Raw genomic sequence first — 19,566 nt, forward strand, 5'->3', positions numbered from 1 at the left:
AAGGTGTGGAAGAAGAAGCATCATTTTGATATTGAGATGAACATCACCAATAAAAGAAGGGTACATGAGAACATTATCAACAACAAACAACATCTTGAAAGGCATGCTGTTTTCAAAGAGTATTTCTCCATTTAACTGCCACAACAATTCAGGAGATCATTCTGAATCATCCATGGTCTCTTATTGCTCCTGTAGGTCACTGGCAGTGTGTATTTACTCATGCGCTTGAAAGCCATGAGCGTCTCACTGTGACAGATCACAAAGGGTTTCAATTTATAGTCTATAACATTGCCCCAAGCAAGATTGGTATCCTGTCCTTAAAAGCTTTCAGACCTGGCATTGACTTGGTCACTTACAGATCAAAGATCTTTCCAGTATTCATTTCCAGAATCTGGATGTTTCATCCACATTGAAGATTTGCTCTGACAAATAATTTTCCTCCACAATTATCTTACCTACTTTCCAAACATTCTTCAGCAGCCTAACCACTCATTTTCACACATGTAATGAATAATGATTCTTGAATCATTCAAACCACTCACAAGTAACAATAAATTCAACATCACAGTTGGGTCCAAGCTTTTCTTTCAATTTCACAAGCAAATGCTATGCTTTGGCCGTGATTCTCATGCTGTGGTGAAGGATATGCTTCTGTCCCAGGTCATTAGAAGTTTCTCCATACATGATGTAGGCCTTTCTCAAGTTTTTGTCAGTCTCATTGCCTTCAATGAAGCAGAATGTTTAACAGGCTCCCATAACTTGTTCTTATTCTTCAGGAGAATAGACTATGATGTAATGAGACATCCCTGACTAATGTGCAATAATCATCACTAATTTTCCACCTTTGTAGTCCTTAAGTCACTTTTAATCTCATTTCCAAGCCATTTAGTCCATGTGACCTATTACGGTCAAAATTAGCAGTAGATTTTGATGATGTCAGATTAAATCAACACAAGAAAATATGATGCAACCAAGAGACGTGATAAACACAAAATGCATGGAGCCACTACTAGTGTAGCATGACATACTGTTTTACAGTAAACTATTCTTAATACAAATAGAAAGGACACGTTATAACTAAACAAAGTACACTATAGTAAATGCAAAAAGCAGAAACAGATTTGTCTGCTATTGTTATCAGTTATGTGATATACACAAATCTATGTGCTATACTTTTATAAGATAGCATCACCACAAACATGTAATGTGTTGCACATTATAGATACTACAATGTCATTAAGCTATACCAACTTTTAAGCTCCTTTAATCTTATGGGAACACAGTAATATATGTGGTCCATTGTTGATCAAAAGGTCACTATGCAGCATATGACTATTTCAATATTATCTACCATTAACCATTGCTATGTGTTATCAGTGTGAATTAATTCACTAGACTACTTTTCTCATTAACAAGCTTTAGAAACTATAAATAGCACAAAAATGCACTGATTCCTGAAGATGGGGAAAATCTTAAAAAGGAGATGGCAAACAACAAAAGCATATTTAGCTTCCTTTAACATTTTAGCCAGAGCCAGCAGCTTTGTGTGTATAAATCACAATTATATAATCCCCTATTCTAGGCATTTAAGCAAACAAATACACAGTTGTCCTTTTAAGTCAAACAGATTACTTGGTAGAATTCCTGCTACCCAGGAAGTCATTCCACACATCCCCTTCAGTCCTAGGATTCTATATACAACAAACACACATTCATTGATATCCCTCTAAAGTCAAACCAAAAATAACATTCAATCAGAAACAGTAGGGCTGGTACCATGGCTCAAGTGCCTTCCTGGCAAGCATAAGGTCCTGAGTTCAAACCACAGGCCTGTCAAAAAAAAATTGAAGTGAGAAATAATGGAGGACTTGAGAAGTGGCTCAAGTGGTAGAGCACCTGCCTAGCAAATGTGAGTACCTGAGTTCAAGCACCAGTACCACCAAAAAGAAAAAGAAAAGAAATAATGGAAATCATCTGGTACTTTGGAAACAAGGCAGGCTGTGAAACAGCTTGAGTAAATTACTGTATCTATTTGAGCCTGCCTCCAAGTAGCAAAATGGCCTTCTTTTCCATGAAGAGATGCTAAAGGCATTAAAAATATAAAGCAAAAATAAAACTCATAACATTTGGCCTTACCAAACACACACACACTACAGAAGTAGTAGCTAAGTTCAACACAAGAATGAAAGCAAAAACAACATCAATACGCATGGCAGTAAATAATGACTAACATTTCTCTCATTCTGTAAAATGTGTATGAGAAAAACATGCATTTAATGAGTTACAAATTTTCTAACTAAAATCAGCTGGCATAAACCATAATCGAGAAAGTATTAAGTTAATATGAATAAAACAGTTCCACAAATATCAATGAATGATTCTTATAAGCAAATCAAATACCAGGCAGAAGGAATATTCACGTATAGACAATTCAAACACTATATATCAGAAAACTGAATAAATGTAAAGCACATTTTAACATAATCCATACCACAAAACTGATTCTTGGACTCAGGGTATAGCTAATTGGTAGAGCACATGCGTGAGGCCCTGGGCTCAATTCCCAGTAAATACACATATATTTTTCATGTTACATATGAAACAATTTTAAACACTTAAAAAGTCTTACCATACAAGAAAACTGATGCACTTTAGCAAACCTCACATCTACAGCCAGAAATTCATATTGGCTCACCTGCTTAGTAAAATAAACTTTTTAAAGAATTTTAGAAAAATAGGTCTCCAAAACTTGTATCTCAAGCTGGGTCTTCTTCTCAACTCAGATCCATATGTACAACTACCTAAGGATATTTCTTATAAGTCACAGACGCCTCAAATATGACACCTCAAACTGAACTCATCATACTCTGCAGCCTAATGCTCTTCCTATACTCACTGCTGCAGTAAATGTCACCAGAATTCATTCAGTTTCCCAAGGCGGGCATTAGAGAATTCATTTTTATTCATCGCACAAATATTTATTAAATCCTAATGATAGGCATGAACACAACAGTGTCTAGAAATTATGCAGACTTCAATCTCTCTGAAGCCCAGTAAATCTTACCCATTATACCTCCTTTACAACTCCTGAATCCATTTCCATCCCTTATGTCCCATTTACACTACTCTACTACCAGTCCTCATTTCTCAACTGAATTACTACAATAGCTGTAACTGACCACCAGGCTTCCAAGTTCACTCTCCAAATCATCATCCAAACTGCTGCCTATCTGACCACTTCACTTTTCTTTTTCTGTATCCCATAATTTTCTCAAATTAACGAATCAATTTTCCTAACCGCCCATGAAATTTTAAAATTCTGTCACTATCTTTAGATGAAAAAGTTTGCTGAAGTCTATAACACTAGTTTACCATAGTACCTAAAGCAGTAGTACTGGAAATCCCTGATTTATTAATGAAAACAATAAAGATTTATTATAGATAAAATTACCAAATGAGTAGTGCTTGACAGTAGTCTTTGACATAAAGCGAAAAACATCCTTGCATATAAAATCAAGAAAATACATGAGTTCACAAAAGTGTTCGGTTGTTTTTGTGTGTGTGTGGTATTGGGGTTTGAACTCAGGACCTACAACTTGAGCCACTCCACCAATCCTTTTTCGTGACAGGTTTTTTTCTGAGATAGGGTCCTGAAGATATTTGCCCAGGCTGTCTTCAAATGGCAATCCTCCTGATTTCTGCCTCCTGAGTAGCTAGGATTACCACCAGCACGTGGCAGTACTGTCTTCTTAAGAAAGGATTCAATACTGTAGTACTCTCCAGGGTACTACACTTCTCTATTAACAGAAGCTTGAAATAATGCCTGCTATATGGCACTCAGTAAATATTTATTAAAGGAATTAAACTACTTCTTAATCATGTTTAACCACGTCTTTTACTAATCTCCATAGACCTTCATCATAAAAAATACACTTAAAGCCAGATGTGATTGAGCACACCTATAATCCCAACACTTGGGAGACTGAGGTAAGAGGATCACAAGTTCCAGGCCAACCTGAGCTTTAGGGGAAAATAATCTCAAAAACAAAAAGGCTGGTCCAGGGGGTCCCACTTGGAGTCTTACCTACCTGAAAGGCAGTCATTGGGAGGATCACAGTTCAAGACCATCTGGGGCAAAACAATGCTAGACCTCATCTCAACCAATAAAAGCTGGACATGGTGGCAGGCATCTGTCATCACAGAAACACAGGAAGCAGAAAGGGTATATAGGAGGATCACTGTCCACGGCTGCCTAGACAAAATGTGAGAGAACCTATTAAAAAAAAAAGTAAAAATAAATAACTGAATAAATAACAAAAAGGGCTGGGGGTACAACTCAAGTGATAGAGTACCTACTTACCAAGTGTGAGGACCTGATTTCAAACCCCAGTAACTCCTCCACAAAAACATATATATATGTATATTATTCATCTATATAAAATATTGTACAAAGAACAAACGTCAACTGATTTTCTCATTTATTTTTAAAACTCTTTATAAACATTGGCAAACTAAAGAGCAAGCCAAGGAAGAGAAAAAGGCATACTGACACTTGTTAATCAAGCCTAGGGATTCCCTGGTTTTCTCCTGCCCGTGTACAGCCTAAACATGACCTGTCCATCAGATATCAAGAGCCCAAAACTCAGGTACAAGGATGTGTAGGTTACTTTACACCACCCACTACTCCACTGCCATTCCCTCACCACATAGACTGTATGACAAATGAAGCAGATGTCGGCTTTTTTTCTAGAAGAGCTTAAACTCGAAATTAGTTTTTTAAAAAATCGTAGCCAATAATACCAACCAAAGTGTTTTTGGAAGTCCTGAAATGTTCTATTTTTTCTTCCTTTTCACTTCGGAAGACCCTTCTTCATGTTTCATGTTAAATTAAAAAATGACATTTTAACCAATCATACAGGTATTCTGACTTCATAACAGTGTTAACATTTCATATTAAATACTCTGAACATGAACACACAACAGGAAACTATTCTACTTTTACTCCAATATTATATTTCCTTGTTTAAAGTTTAAAAACAAGAAGTAATAAATCCAAGATAGAACCCCAATTTTCAAAGTAAGATCTTACAAAAGTTTCAAAAATCACTGTCCTATGGAAAGAGGATGAGGTGGGAGTCAGAGGACTCAGGAGGAAAAAGTCTATCTTTAAAACATACTCAAAGTGTGGCCTAGAAAAACTTTTTCTATCAAACTGCTGGGTCCTTGCTGGCACGAAGGGTGCCTTACTTTCTTTTCTAGTCCGGGCACTCTGGACACTTTACCAAATAAAACTAGCCTTACAAACTCTTGAGATATTAGAGAAACAGTACAGTATACAGATTAAGGGACTGTAAATGAGTCTAATGGCCTGGCTGAGTCACAGCTCTGACTTTGGACAAGTTACCCTTACTTTTAGAGCTGTGGTCTTTTATTCTCCCATCTGTAAAGTGGGACTATAAAGACTTTACGTAAAAGGTTTTTGATGATTCAATGAGATACCATACGCATACAATCCACATACCACTCAACTTAACACAAGAAAACTATCCTGGTTGATTTGTCTGTACTTAGTTTTGTCTAGGTAAACTACATCAGCTGAAACTTTACTCTTAGACCTTACAAAACCACCATCGCTTTGCAAGAAATCTTGCCTTTAACACTCCTGTCAACAGTAAGTCCAGTGGGGGAGTCAGGACAATTAATGCTCTCCCGAAGGCAATCACTTTTCTTTACCTCTTTTGACCAAAACACAGTTTCCGCTGAGTGTCGCGCACTGGGAGCCATGAGAACCCAAGCAAATCAAGCAAGCTAGGAGACCAGGAAGCTCAAGGCTTCCTTCCCTCCTGAGGTGAAGCGACCCTGCGTGAAGCACCCGCGGGGGCCCCGGGGCTGTGCTCCCAGGCAGCTGACGAGGCTCCTGGCCCAGCTAGCCAACGCCTGGTCCTTCCCGCCAGCCCCGGCCGCGCAGCGCCAGTCCACCTAGCTTCCTCCACGTCCCCACCGGGCCCACTCCACCACCGGGTCCCCTACCGCAGGCGCCGCAGCCCTTCCGGGCCCCCTGACTCACCCGCGATGCAGGTCCGGGGCTCCGCGCGATGCCAGCAAGGGTCGGAAAGGACTCAGGGAGGATTTGGATTCGCCAAGGCAGAGGGCAGCCTAGGAAGAGAAGCCTGTGCGACGCCCGCCTGGGCCCACGCGGCTGCACCCCCAAACCCACCGGGAAAAGGTACCGCCCACCTGGGCCCGGCCTGCGAGGCGGGACCCAGCTCCGAACTCGGCCCAGTGCCAGGCGGCCCAGACCTCTCTGCTGGTCTCGGGAGACCGCGAGTGCCGCCGCCCAACCCGGGCCCCGCAGCTCTGCATGCGCGCATTCCCTCCACCTGCCGCCGCAGTTCAGCTCCTGGCAAGAACCCGCGGTAGCCGAGGAAGCGGAGGAAAGGAGGTGTCCACGCACACGCTGCGGCTCTGCGCCGCGACCGCCGAGCAGGTCACGCGAGGGCGCTGGCGCTTGGGTTGCGTCACTCGAGCCCCGCCCAGAAACCTGCCGAGCCCCGCCCTCCTCCCTCTCCTTGCAGTGGGGGCGGAGCCTGGACCACTGGGTTATAGTAACTGGCTAATTTCAGAATCACCTTGCTTCCTACCAAAAGTGGATGTTAATGGCCTTCCGGATAGCAGGGGACAGATAAGGCCACTTAGGAAAAGGACGCTAACAAAAATGAGACTCAGGTGGGCGACATAAAATGAGTGCACAGAATAGAAGGAAATGCTTTTAATAAAATAAAGGGAACTTGATTGTGTAAAATTCTGACACACTGAATCTCTCAAATAGTATCATTTATTATTGTTGTTGTATTAATGAAAGTGGCTTGACGCTCACGATTTTTAAAAAGAAATGCTCTTAATATTATTCAGCAGGTGCACCAAGGCAGACAGCTTTCTGGAATTAGAGGTTTATCCAAGATACTTCTTTGTGCACTTCTTGTGAACAAACTTCACCAGAAAGAGAAAATTGGGAAACTGCATTAGCTCTGGGGAAGATTTCACGTTGCTTGGAACAGATGTGAAATGCACATAAGACAATTAGTAATGCAAACAGTGATCCACTAATTATAACAGGGACTCATTAATCCTCCCAAACCCATTATTCTCCATTCACAATTTCAATAATTAAAATCTTAAGGCTCAGGAGGTTAAATACTTTACTTAGCTAGAGAGCTAGGATTTGCACAACAGCACTGTGGTGCCAAACTTCTTTCTCGCTTTTTAAAAATTTTTTTTAATTTTTATTCTTTTTAAAACTTCTTTCTCTTAAACATTACTATACACCGTACACTGCCTCTCAAGGTCTAAACCTCCAGTTTTGACTTCCTTCTGCAATTCAGGTACTTAAATCTCTTAACATTTCCATAACAGAGTTCAACTCTTTAAAGGAACAGGTATAAAATCAAATTCCAGATCTAGTAAAAAAACAAAAAACAAAAAACAAAAACACATAAAGTACCATCACTAAGTTTTATTATATAAAAGGAAATTGAGGTCCAGGCAAAATTGATTTATAAAGGAACCAAACGAAACCCCCCCCCAAAAAAAAGCACACCTATGTTGACTATTTCCACCTGCTACCTGGATAATGCCTGCCCTTATTTAACTCTATTTTTTCAACAGCAGAAATTAATTATACAAAGGGGATTCATTGTGATATTTCCATACATACATGTAAAGTACCTTGATTAAATTCACCCCATCTACTACTCTTTTTAACCCCTCCATGTTTAACTCTTCAGAATTTTTTCTGCACTTTATAAAAAAAGATTTCAATATTATTTTCAAAGTCTAGAAAAACCCTAGTCAACCTAGATTTTTATTCAATAGTGCCAGAACCCACAGAAAGATGTAGCTGCAGCCAAACTACCAAAGTTTCCCAATAGAGAAATTGTCCAAGTTCAAGTTCTATGAACTACAAATGACCTAGATATGATTCAGGTTCAAAGCAGAAACTAAAATGAAAGTAAAATGCCCTTAGAGGAAAAGTTAAGAGGGGTAAGAGGAGTAGGGAGAAAGAGGTGAAATTCACTATGGCCATCTTCTAACCATGGGAGAGACTGTAGTAATCCTGAAGTTTCAGATTCTACTTTTCCCTTATCTCTATAACCAAGAGCCATCCTGTAATTACAGATGCATATTGGATGGCATCATAACAATGAATTATTTATTTTAAACCCTTTATACTCTAAAGACAGTTAATCTTGTGTTGTCCTATGTATTTGATTTTTTTGAGGCTATTATAAATGGAATTATTTTCCTATATTCTTTCTCAATTCGTTAATTGTTGGTGTATAAAAAGGCTACTGATTTTTATAAGTTGATTTTGTACCTTGCTACATTGCTGAAGCTGTTTATGGTATCTAGGAGTTTTGGGGTGAGTTTTTTGGGTCTTTGAGGTAAAGGATCATGCTGTCTGCAAATAGGGATACTTTTACTATTTCTTTACCTGTTTGGATTCCTTATATTCCTTCTTCTTGCATTCCTTCTTGCACTGGGTAGGAATTCCAGGTCTACGCTGAATAGGAGTGAGCATCCTTGTCTCATTCCTGACTTAGGGGGAATGGTTTCAGTTTTTCCTCATTAAGTATGATGTTGGCAATAGGTTTGTCATGTACAGCCTTTATAACGTTGAGGCACATTCCTTTTATTCCTAGTTTTCTTAGAGCTTTTATCATGAAGTTGTGTTGAATATTCACAAAGGATTTTTTCTGAATCTATTGAGATAATCAACTGGATTTGTCTTTGCTTCTGTTAATGTGTTATATTACATTGATTGATTTGCATATGTTGAACCATCACTGCATCCCTGGGATGAAGCTGACTTGGTCATGGTGAATGATCTTTCTGATATGTTGTTGGACTTGGTTACCATTATTTTATTGAGGACTTTTGTGTCAATGTTCATTAAGGAGATTGGCCTGTAGTCCTCCTTTTTCAGATGTGTCCTTGTCCAGTTTTGGGATGAGTGTAATGCTGGCTTCATAAAATGAGTTAGGTTTCTATTTTGTGGAAAAGTTGAAGGAGTATTGGTGTTAGTTCTTCTTTGAAGGTCTGGTGGAATTTCGCTGAGATCCCATCAGGTCCTGGAGTTTCTGGTTCAATTTCATTTTGAGTTATAGATCTGTTTAGGAGGTTAATATCCTCTTGGTTCAGTTTTGGATGGTCATAAGTATCTAGAAATTTGTCCATTTCTTCAAGATTTTCAAATTTATTGCAATGTATGTTCTCAAAGTAGTCTCTGATGATTCCCTGGATTTCCATGGTGTTTGTTGTTATCTCCCCTTTTTGTTCCTAATTTTACTAATTTGGGTCTTTTCCCTCCTTGTTTTAGTTAAATTTGCCAGGGGGTTGTTAATCTTGTTTATTTTTTCAAAGAACTACCTTTTTGTTTTGTTCATTCTTTGTATTTTTTGTCTCTATTTCATTAATTTGGGCCCTTTAAAAGTTTTTTCTCTCTTTCTACTTGCTTTGGATTTTGCTTGTTATTGTTTTTCTAGGAGTTTGAGATGTAGCATTAGGTCATTTATTTGAGATCTTTCTGTCCTTTTAATATATGCACTCATGGCTATAAACTTTCCTCTTAGGTCTGCCTTTGTTATGTTCCATAGGTTCTGGTAGGTGGTATTTTCATTTTCATTAGCTTCCAGGGACCTTTTGATTTCCTCTCTTATTTCTTCTTTGACTCACTAATGCTTGAGAATGTGTTATTAAGCCTCTAATTATTTGCATATTTTCTGCTGTTGTTTTTGATGAGTTTTAGTGCATTGTGTTCAGATAGGAGTCAGGGTTTATTTCTATTTTCTTATATTTTCTGAGACTTCCTTGTGCCCTAAGATATGATCAATTCTGGAGAAAATTCCATGGGCTGCTGGGAAGAATGTATATTGTGCTGTTGCTGGATAAAATATTCTGTGGACATCAGTTAAGTCCACTTGATGTACGGTGTCATTAATTTCTAGGATTTTTTTTATGGATTTTTTTGTTTGGATGCCCTACCTATAGGTGATAGAAGGATATTAAAGTCTCCCACTACTCCTGTGTTGGAATCTGTGTGCTTTTAAGTCCTTTAGTGATGAAATTGGGTGCATATAGGTTTATAATTGTTGTTTCCTTTTGTTGTTTTGCCCATTTTATTACTATGAAGTGTCCTTTCTTTATCTCATTTGATCAAATAAGTTTGAAATCTATTTTGTGTGACATAAGTATTGCTACTCCTGCCTGTTTTGGGGGACCATTTGCTTGTAAATCTTCTTCCAGCCTTTCACTATAAGCCAGTGTTCATTTCTGTCAATAAGATGAGTCTCTTGTAAACAACAGATTGTTGGATCTTCCTTTTTAATCCAGTTCACCAAATGGTGTCTTTCAATGGGAGATTTGAGTCCATTGACATTTAGTGTTAATATTGATTTATATGTGGTGATCCCTACCATCTTGTTGTTTTTTTGGTTAAGGATTTGATCGTGTGCAGCCAAATCAATGCTACTCTCTGATTACTTGTCTTTTCTTCTCCTATGGTTTGATGCTTCCCATCCTCTTGTGGTTTCGTTTGCTTTCATCTTCTATGTGCTGAATTTTTTGTAGAAAATATTTTGTAGACTCTTCTATAGTGGTGGCTTGGTGGCCATATATTGTTTTAGTTTCTGTTTATCATGGAAGACTTTTATGGCTCTGTCAATTATGAATGATAATTTTTCTGGGAAGAGTACCAAAGGCTGAAGTTGTTTTCAGTCAGTGCCCAAAATACCTCACTCCATGCCCTTCTTGCTTCTAATGTTTCCACTGAAAAATCTGCTGTTATTTTAATGGGCTTACCTTTATAAGTTATTTGGTTTTTCTCTCTTATAGCTCTCAATGTTCTTTCTCTGTTCTCTGTGCTTGTTGTTTTAATGATAATATGCTGTAGGGAGGTTCTGTTTTGGTCAAGTCTGTTCCTGTACCTGAAAGGGCAAAACTTTGTTGAGATTTGGGAAATTTTCTGTTATTTTATGAATATATTATGTAGCCCTTTGACTTGTACTTCTCCTTCTTCAATGCCCATGATTCTCAGGTTTGGTCTTTTGATGGAGTCGGTGAGTTCTTGCATATTCCTTTCACAGCTCTTGAGTTGTTTGACTAAGATTTCTTTTGTTTTTTTTTTTTTTAACTTCAATTTATCTTTGAGATCTGAGATTTGTCTTCCACTTGTTCTAGTCTGCTGGTGTGGCCTTCCACTGTATTTTTTGTTTGACTTAAGGGACATTTTATTTCCAGGATTTCTGTCTGATTCTTTTTTTCTGAGGTTTTCCATATCTTTTTCCAAATCCTACTTTATATTTTGTGTTGTCATCTTTAATTCATAAATCTCTCTTTCTGTAGTATCCTTTGTTTCATTTAAAGTCCTCTCTGAGTTCATTTATTTGTTTCTATGTCTTCTCATGTACTTTATTTTTGGTGTCTTGAAAATTCTTGAGTGCATCTTGTACATTCTGGTTAACTATGTTTAATATTTTTCTCCATGAATTTCTCAGTGATATCTTCTAAGATTTCTTCTTTGAGGATTTTTTGGTAGGTGTCCTGGGTTCCTTATTGACATTTATCATTGTTTTGTTGGGGTCAGGGATGATATCCATTTTCTACATTTTCCACTGAATCTTGTATTGAATTATTTTTTTGAGGAGAGTGGTTTCTATCCCTTCTTCTGCATCCCATCCCTCCACTTGGTCCTATGCAACTATGTCCTTGATAGGCTCATTGTGGTTTTAATTGCCCATGTTCTTTCCCTTGATTTAATATTTGTGTTGCAACTGACTTGGTTGTTAGCTAGGTTAATGTGCTCTTTCTTTCCCTGGCCTGGGGGTGTAATTTAGCAATAACAAATTCACAGGTTGAATGCCAGACCAGTTTTTTACATATTATATAGAAAACCCCTTGGTGATAATATCTATAAACAATGGGAATTGGGGGGTAATGGTTGTTTGGCTAGTTATTTATTTTGGAGAATTGATAAAGTGGTGCTAAAAGTGGGGCTGGGCAAGAAAAGGGGTGGGTAGGGGAAGATGTTTGGGGGCTGCAGGGTTTTGTAGGCCTTATATGTGTTTGGGTGTACTTCTGTTGTTGTAGTGGTGGGTGCATGTGTCAGGGATTGCAGGGGATTGGGGTGTGTATAGTTGGTACAATAGGCTAGTCAGTGGGTGGTGAGTGTGTAGGAAGGAGGGGTAGTGTGGTGACAGGTTGGGGTAGCATAGAAGGGTGGGTGAATATGGGGGAAAGAGTGGATGAGGATGGGCAGAAAGAGTAGTTGGTAGGGAGAACAATGGATTGCAGCACAGGAGAAGGAGGGAAAGCGAAGAGGGTAAAATTAGGGATATGAGAATAATGATGGTGAAGTTAATAGTACAAGAATAATAATAATAATAATTAGAAAAAAGAAAGAAACACAATAAAAATCTCCAGTTTCAGGAACCACAGAATGTTCAGTCTTTTGGTATAAGTTCGGGAGTTATTTCTTAGGTGTCCAGTCCTGGTATTGGCATACAAGTGGAAGCTCTGATGTGCTCTCACCAGGTTACTGGCTTGTGAGTAGTATTTGGTCCTTCTGTCCACAATGTCAGTTGGATTCGTGAGGTGAGGTAACTCTGACAGTTTATGCAGGATGTTCAGAGCTGTTGTTTTAACCAGGCAGCAGTTGTGTTGTCCTTCACCTGCAGCCCTGTTCGTCAGCTCTTTCCACAGCAAGGTGGGGCAATTTAGTTTTGAATGCTGCCCTTTGTTCCAAAGATCAGCTCTGGGATCCACAACTTGCCCTGTTTGGGAGGTTGGCCTGTTGCCCAATGCCTGTTCTCAGCCTTCATTGCTTTACCCACATTTCCTCACTGAGAGTTTGGCACTGAGAGTTTGGCTCCTTGCTCCATCCCCACCTCTGTTGTCAGTATTAGGTTACAGTTTGCTGTTTATATTTTTCTCTTTTGCTGGGGGGGCATTCAGTCTGCAAGGGACTGCACTGGATGATTTTTGTGGGTGATGGGTAGGGAAGTTGCACATGGTACGTGATGCTCATCTGTTCATTCTACAGTTTTATGCAAGCAGCTTTGGAGCCGGTTGGTGGGGAGAAATGGTGCCGCTTTTTTCAGTGTGGTGTAGCATAGGGAGGAGTTCCACAGGCTAGGAGTCCAGGATATCACAGAGTTTGATTCTGATTGATGCTCTGTCTTTGGCTTGTTGGGAGAAAGAAAGAAAAAAAAAAGAGAAAAAGTCAGAGACCTTTTTTTCCCCAGGGTCAGAATTGCCTTGCTGGCTGTGCCACACAGGATTTTCATGGCTGTTAGGTGCAATTAAAGGTAGACTTAAGGGTCAGTCTTTGAATTTTATCTGCTTCTAATGTGATGGTGGTTACTATCTTGACTAGAAGCTTTCTATATACCAACAATGAACAAAGTGAGAAAGCATATAGGAAAACAATTCCATTTACAATACCCTTAATAAAAATCCAATACCTAGGAAAAACCTTAACAAGGATGTGAATGACCTCTACAAGAAGAACTACAAACCACTGAAAAAAGAGACCAAGGAAGACTACAGAAAGTAGAAAGATCTCCCATGCTCATGGATTGGCAGAAAGAAAAAATGGCTATACTACCAAAAACAATCCCATATTCAACACAATTCCTATCAAAATCCCAATGACATTCATCACAGAGATTGAAAAAAACTACCCTAAAGTTCGTTAGGAAACACAAAAGGCTGCAAATAGTCAAGGCAATACTGAGCAAAAAGAGTAAAGCTGGATGTATCACAATACCTGACTTCAAACTATACTACAGAGCCATAGCAATAAAAACAGCATGGTACTGGCACAAAAATAGATATGAAGACCAGTGGAACAGAATGGAAGACCCAGATATGAATCCATACAGCTACATCCACCTTATATTTTTTTACAAAAGTGCCCAAAACATATGATTATAGAAAGATAGTCTCTTCAACAAATGTTGCTGGAAAAAGTGGTTATCTGCCTGCAGAAAACTGAAACTAGATCCATGCCTGTCAGCCTGTACTAGTATCAACTCAAAGTGGATTAAGGACCATAATATCAGACCAAAACCTTGCAGTTAGTACAGGAAAGAGCAGGGAATACTCTGGAAGCAAGAACTTTTTCAAAGGAAGAAGTCCAAGTGGCCAGAACACATGAAAAAATGTTCACCATCCCTGGCCATAAAGGAAATGCAAATCAAAACCACACTAAAATTCCACCTCACTCTTGTTAGAATAGCTAGCATCAAGAACACCACCAACAAATATTGGTGAGGGTGCAGGAAACAGGAACCCTCATACACTGCTAGTGGGAATGTAAGCTAGTACAACCATTTTGGAAAACAATATGGAGATTTCTTATAAAACTAAACCTAGATCTGCCATATGATCCAGCAATCCCACTCTTCAGGATATACCTAAAGGAATGCAAATCAGGTTATTACAAAGGCACCTGCACACTCATGTTTACTGCAGCACTATTTATAATAGCCAAGCTATGGAAATAGCCAAGGTACCCCACTACTGATGAATGGATTAAGAAAATGTGGTATTTGTACACAATGGGATTTTACTCAGCCTTGAAGAAGAATGCAATTTTGTTATTCAGAAGTACAAATGGATGGAACTGGAAAACATCATCTTAAGAGAAGTTAGCCAGGCTCAGAAGGCCAAAAATTGCATGTTCTCCTTCCTATGCAGATTATAGACCTAAAACAAATACAGTAATATTATTGGACATAGGTCATGCACTAAGAGAAGAACATGCCCAGCAAGAATAGAGAAAGGAAAGGAAACCTAATACTAGAATGTGGTTGATGTGCTCACTGTAGAGGAGTGTATATGGTAATCCTAAACTGGCAGAGGCCACTATGGGAAGGGGACCAGGAAGTAGTGAAGAGTTCTGGAAGAGATGAAACAATGTGGTTTGCAATACAAAAGTGCATGGAAGAATAGACCAAACAGCATGTTCAACACCATAAGTGAAAATAATTTATAGAATAAAATAATGTGCCATCAAAATACACATTCTTCTCAAGCTCACATGGAACATTCATCAAGACAGAGCAAATCTGAACAAATTTAAAAGAATAGAAGTCATATATGTGGTAATTTGTGACCAAATTACTAAGCAATTAAACAAGCAAGCAATAAGATAGCTAGAAAATTCCACAAATATTTGAAAATTAAGTGACACCCATCTAAGTAACACATAGGCAAAGAAGGAGCCTTGAGAGAAATTTCAAGATATTTTAAGTAAATGAAAATTAAAATACAGCTTATCAAACTTGTGGGATGCAGTGAAAGTAGTGACTGGGAAATTTATAGCATATTAGAACATGTTAGTTAATTTTTAAATTTTAAAAATAAATAATAAAATAAAATTTCCTTCAGGAGGCTGTAAAAATGTTATAAAAGAAAAATATCTGGAATCAATAATCTAATTCCCACTAAGACAGTAGATAAAGTTGATCAATTTAATCTGGAAGCAAGCAGAAGTAAAGAAATGTTAAAAAGTAGAGCAGAAATCAGTAAATTGAAAGCAAAATACACTAAAAAATCAACAAAACAAAAACTGTTGTTTTGAAAGATCAGTAGGTTGATAGACACCTAGCCAAACTTATCAAGGAAGAAAAGAAAAGGGACATAGTACGAGAAATGGAAGAAAGCACATTACTACTGATTCAATGGACATTAGGCAAATAATAAAACTCAATAATTAAGCATTGTCTGAGGTCAGCTTACCCAATACAAAACTAGATATAGACATTACAAAAAAGGAAAACTATATGCAAATATTACTCATGAACATATATGCAAGTTTCCACAACAAAATAGGAATCAAATCTAATGATATATGAAAAGAATCAAACATTATGACTGAAATGTATTTCAAGTGTGTAAGACTGGCTCATATTCTAAAATCCTGCAAAATAATTCTCCACATCAATAAGCTAAAGAGACAAAACTGTATGATCATGTCAGTTGATCATACAATTCAGCAGAGAATTTACTTGACAATATACAAGATCTATTAATGATAAAAACGCTCAGCAAACTGTTATTAAGGGTGAGAAATTGGACATATTCCTTTAAGATAGAATAGAAACGATGTCCTCTTTGACCACTCTCACTGAACATTTTTCTAGAAACTGTAGCTAATGCAATAATACAGGAAAGGAAATAGAAGTTATACATATTTTAAAGGAAAAAATAAAACCACAATTATTCACTGATGACATGAGTCAATTCCTATATACATATATTACCAAATAAGTAGAATTTAAAAATGCTATGTCCAAGATTAGCAAAAAATTAAATACAGGTGAAAAAATGAGTGAAATATCCCAGTATCTAATATTAAAAAACTCTAAGAACTGAGGAAGGAAATCCAAGAAGATTTATACAAATTTAAAATATTTCTTATTCAAGAATTGGAAAACACCATGAAGTTAAGATGTCAGTCTTTCACAACTTTATGTACAGATTGTCAGTTCAATCTCAGTGAAGATAACTGTAATCTATTTTCTAAATAACAACAAACTTATAATAAAGTATCTATGACAAGCCAGGTGTGGTGGCTCATGCCTGAAAAATCCTAGCTACTAGGGAGGCATAGATCAGGAGGATCACAGTTTGAGGCCAGCCCAGGCAAATAGCTCAGAAGACACTATCTTAAAAATACACAGCACACAAAAAAGGGGTTGGTGGAATGGCTCAGGTGACAGAGCACCTATCTAGCAAGCATGAAGCCCTGATTTCAAACTCCAGTAGTGCCAAAAAAAAGACTCATTTCATCTTGTGCAGCAAAATTTTGACAGTATTATATCTGCTCCTCTGCCACATACAAATTATCCTAGGGATAGAAAGCAGCCTCAGGTTTCTCCTTACTCATAAGAGTGTGTTCCTCTCTGAATTTAATTCACATTTCTTCATATCTTTAAATAAAATATAGCTTTTCAGTTTACTTGATGTCATTTCATTTTGGTAATCCTATGCATATAGTTGATAAAAAAGACAAAAGAGTGGATTGGATTACCCAGTTATGAAATGGAGTATTGATATTGAAAGGTGAGAGCTGTGCCACCTTTTAAAAATATGTAACAGGGGGATAGACTAAGAGGAGTCTGCCAAAATGGACAAAGTGGCCAGGAAGGTGGGAGGGTAATCACAAAAGAACAATGACAAGGAAGCCAAGAGAGAGGAATGTTTCAAAGTAGAGCTATGTTCCATACTCAAAACTAAAAAATGCAATTGTAAGTAACTTTTTCTTCTGCAACAAGATGACGTAGAGGAAATATGAGTTTGCTTTATTGGTGAAAGAGTGCAAGTCTGGAGGAAGATAGATATTTTGAAGACAGAGCCTAGGAGATAGCTTATCAAGACAAAAATCTATAGTATTGATTCTACGTTTCATGAATTATAACTATGTAATCTAAAGTTATAAATTCCCTAAGTCTGACTTAATTTTCTCATCATTTATACTTAACATAATCAAGATATCTTGAGTAGTAGTAAAGGTGCCTAATCTTCTTTACACTGTAAATGACACAGTAAAAATATTTTTCATTTAGTACACATGAGACCAATTCTATTCTAGAAATAAATATTTTCTTCTGTTCCAACATGGTTCAAATACAGACATCCTACCATTGAATTATTACTATGACTTTTCAGCAATAGATACAATAGTACTATGATATTTTTAGGACATTTATGAGCCTTCAATGACTTTTGACTTTTCATTCCTGGTGTGTCACCTATAAGGGTTGGTGATAATTGCTTTGAGGACTTAATAATAACAATAAAAATAATAATAGTTTTTTTCCAGTTGGGAATTATAATCTATTTAAGCAAATAAAGAAATATGTATTGAAAGTCAAATTACAAAGTAAAGCAGTGCATATTGAAGATACAAAAAGAACACCAAGTACCTTGGGAGATGAAGAAAGAAGGACGTCATGAGCTCTAGTGCTCATTAAAAAGTTCATAGATCAGGCAGGACTTTAGTTGGATCTTTAGACACTGGTAAGATTTCAATTACAAAAAAACAGACAAAAGAGAGCATGCATTTTAGGCAAGAGGACTACCATGTACAATAGAGGGATGTGTTAGGGTAAATAACACTGACTGGTATTAACAGTCTCCAACTCACAGAGGCTTAACACAATAAAAACTTATCATTCACTCACATCCCAATTCGATGTGTGAGAGTGGGGAGAGAATGTGAGATTCGTCTTTACCCAATCATTCCAGGCCTACCTCATTCCCTCTGTTGGTATGGTCTTCTACAGGTGACTTCCAAGGATACTGCAGAAGGAAGGGAGTGAATGGAGGGTGGCACATGGGAGGTTCCAGAGACTGAGCCTCCCAGTGGTGTAAATCACTTCTGCTCACATTCCACCATCTAGAACACAGTCAGTTGCCCCAACCTAACTGCGGGGAAATTGGGGAGTGTAGCTTATCTTGTGCCCAATAGCAACTTTACATTTTTGAACTAAGCATTGGTTTTGTTACCAGGTGTCACATGAGGAATATTTAGGAGAGGATATCAGGGTGGCAAGCTTCAATAGCTATTCCTTAGTATCCATTTTCCCTCCCAATATTACCTCCATTTTTGTACCTTACGAACCTCCTTCACTTCAAGAGATGTTGGTGCTCACTTTAAGTACAGTTGGATTAAAGAGAAGTTAAGTTCAGACTGGTTATCAGAGGCAATAAGTTAGAAGCCATGTTGGTTCGTTTGTGGATGACTAGTATGGTAAGAATGGTGCTAGTCAATGATAGTATGAAGACTGGGAAGAGGGGACAGACCTGAAAGAGATTTTTTGTGGTATATTGAGGCATATTTTTCTCTTTGTAATTTTTCCTACACTCTCTTACTATTACTACATTCTCAATTATTGCTTTAGGAAACACAAAAGAAAATGCCCCCACCTAGGAAGGAGAAAGATGCCAGGATGGTATTTAAGTATCTGAGAACTTCAATGGCCCTTAGGGAGAAGTGCAGGAGAAAGGGAAGGGGAGAATTCATAACAGTCAAACTAAAGACACTGATACTATTATAATTTAGAGAGATTCTTTATAACTTAAAAAACAAAGCTGGATTGTCATGAATGGACTAAATAAGTGCAGAGCGTCAAAATACTTCTCACTTCCACTCCTCAGGTGGATAGATCTGAGGGGAGGAACATTTTATTACCCTGCCCCCATGAACCACACTTATGGGCTGCAAACAAAAAGACCAGCAGGTGCCTCTGGCACTCACATGGAGGTGTCTGAGAAGCTCCAGGGCCTTAAGTGACATATGCTGGGTGCACCATGTGCCACAAGGTAAACCTGTGCAGAACTGAGTGGCTCAGCAAAGGCTGGAACAAAAGGTGAACGAAGGGGCTGGGAGATGTCTGAAGCAGTTGCAATGATCCAGTTTGGGGATGATGAGGACACAGGTAAAGTACTAAAAGAGTTGGTAAAAAGGGAGAGACATCATGCTGCCTCAACCTTTTATCTACA

The 19,566-nt window shown here is 38.0% G+C and overlaps 1 protein-coding gene across 1 annotated transcript in view; it reads right to left on the reverse strand.

Annotated features, from left to right (window-relative positions):
- LOC141415504 (uncharacterized) overlaps positions 1-19,360 on the reverse strand; it is a 31,314-nt gene extending 11,954 nt beyond the window's left edge. Inside the window, exons 1-3 of the mRNA XM_074052212.1 lie at positions 19,322-19,360; positions 6,068-6,613; positions 4,089-4,248 (exon numbers count right to left, since the gene is read on the reverse strand). Of these exons, the coding sequence (XP_073908313.1) occupies positions 4,089-4,248; positions 6,068-6,613; positions 19,322-19,360 (745 nt within the window). The remainder of the gene's footprint in view (positions 1-4,088; positions 4,249-6,067; positions 6,614-19,321) is intronic.
- Positions 19,361-19,566: the final 206 nt, after the last annotated feature.

The sequence above is a fragment of the Castor canadensis genome, chromosome 13, assembly GCF_047511655.1.
Source record: "Castor canadensis chromosome 13, mCasCan1.hap1v2, whole genome shotgun sequence".
Lineage (NCBI taxonomy): Eukaryota > Metazoa > Chordata > Mammalia > Rodentia > Castoridae > Castor > Castor canadensis.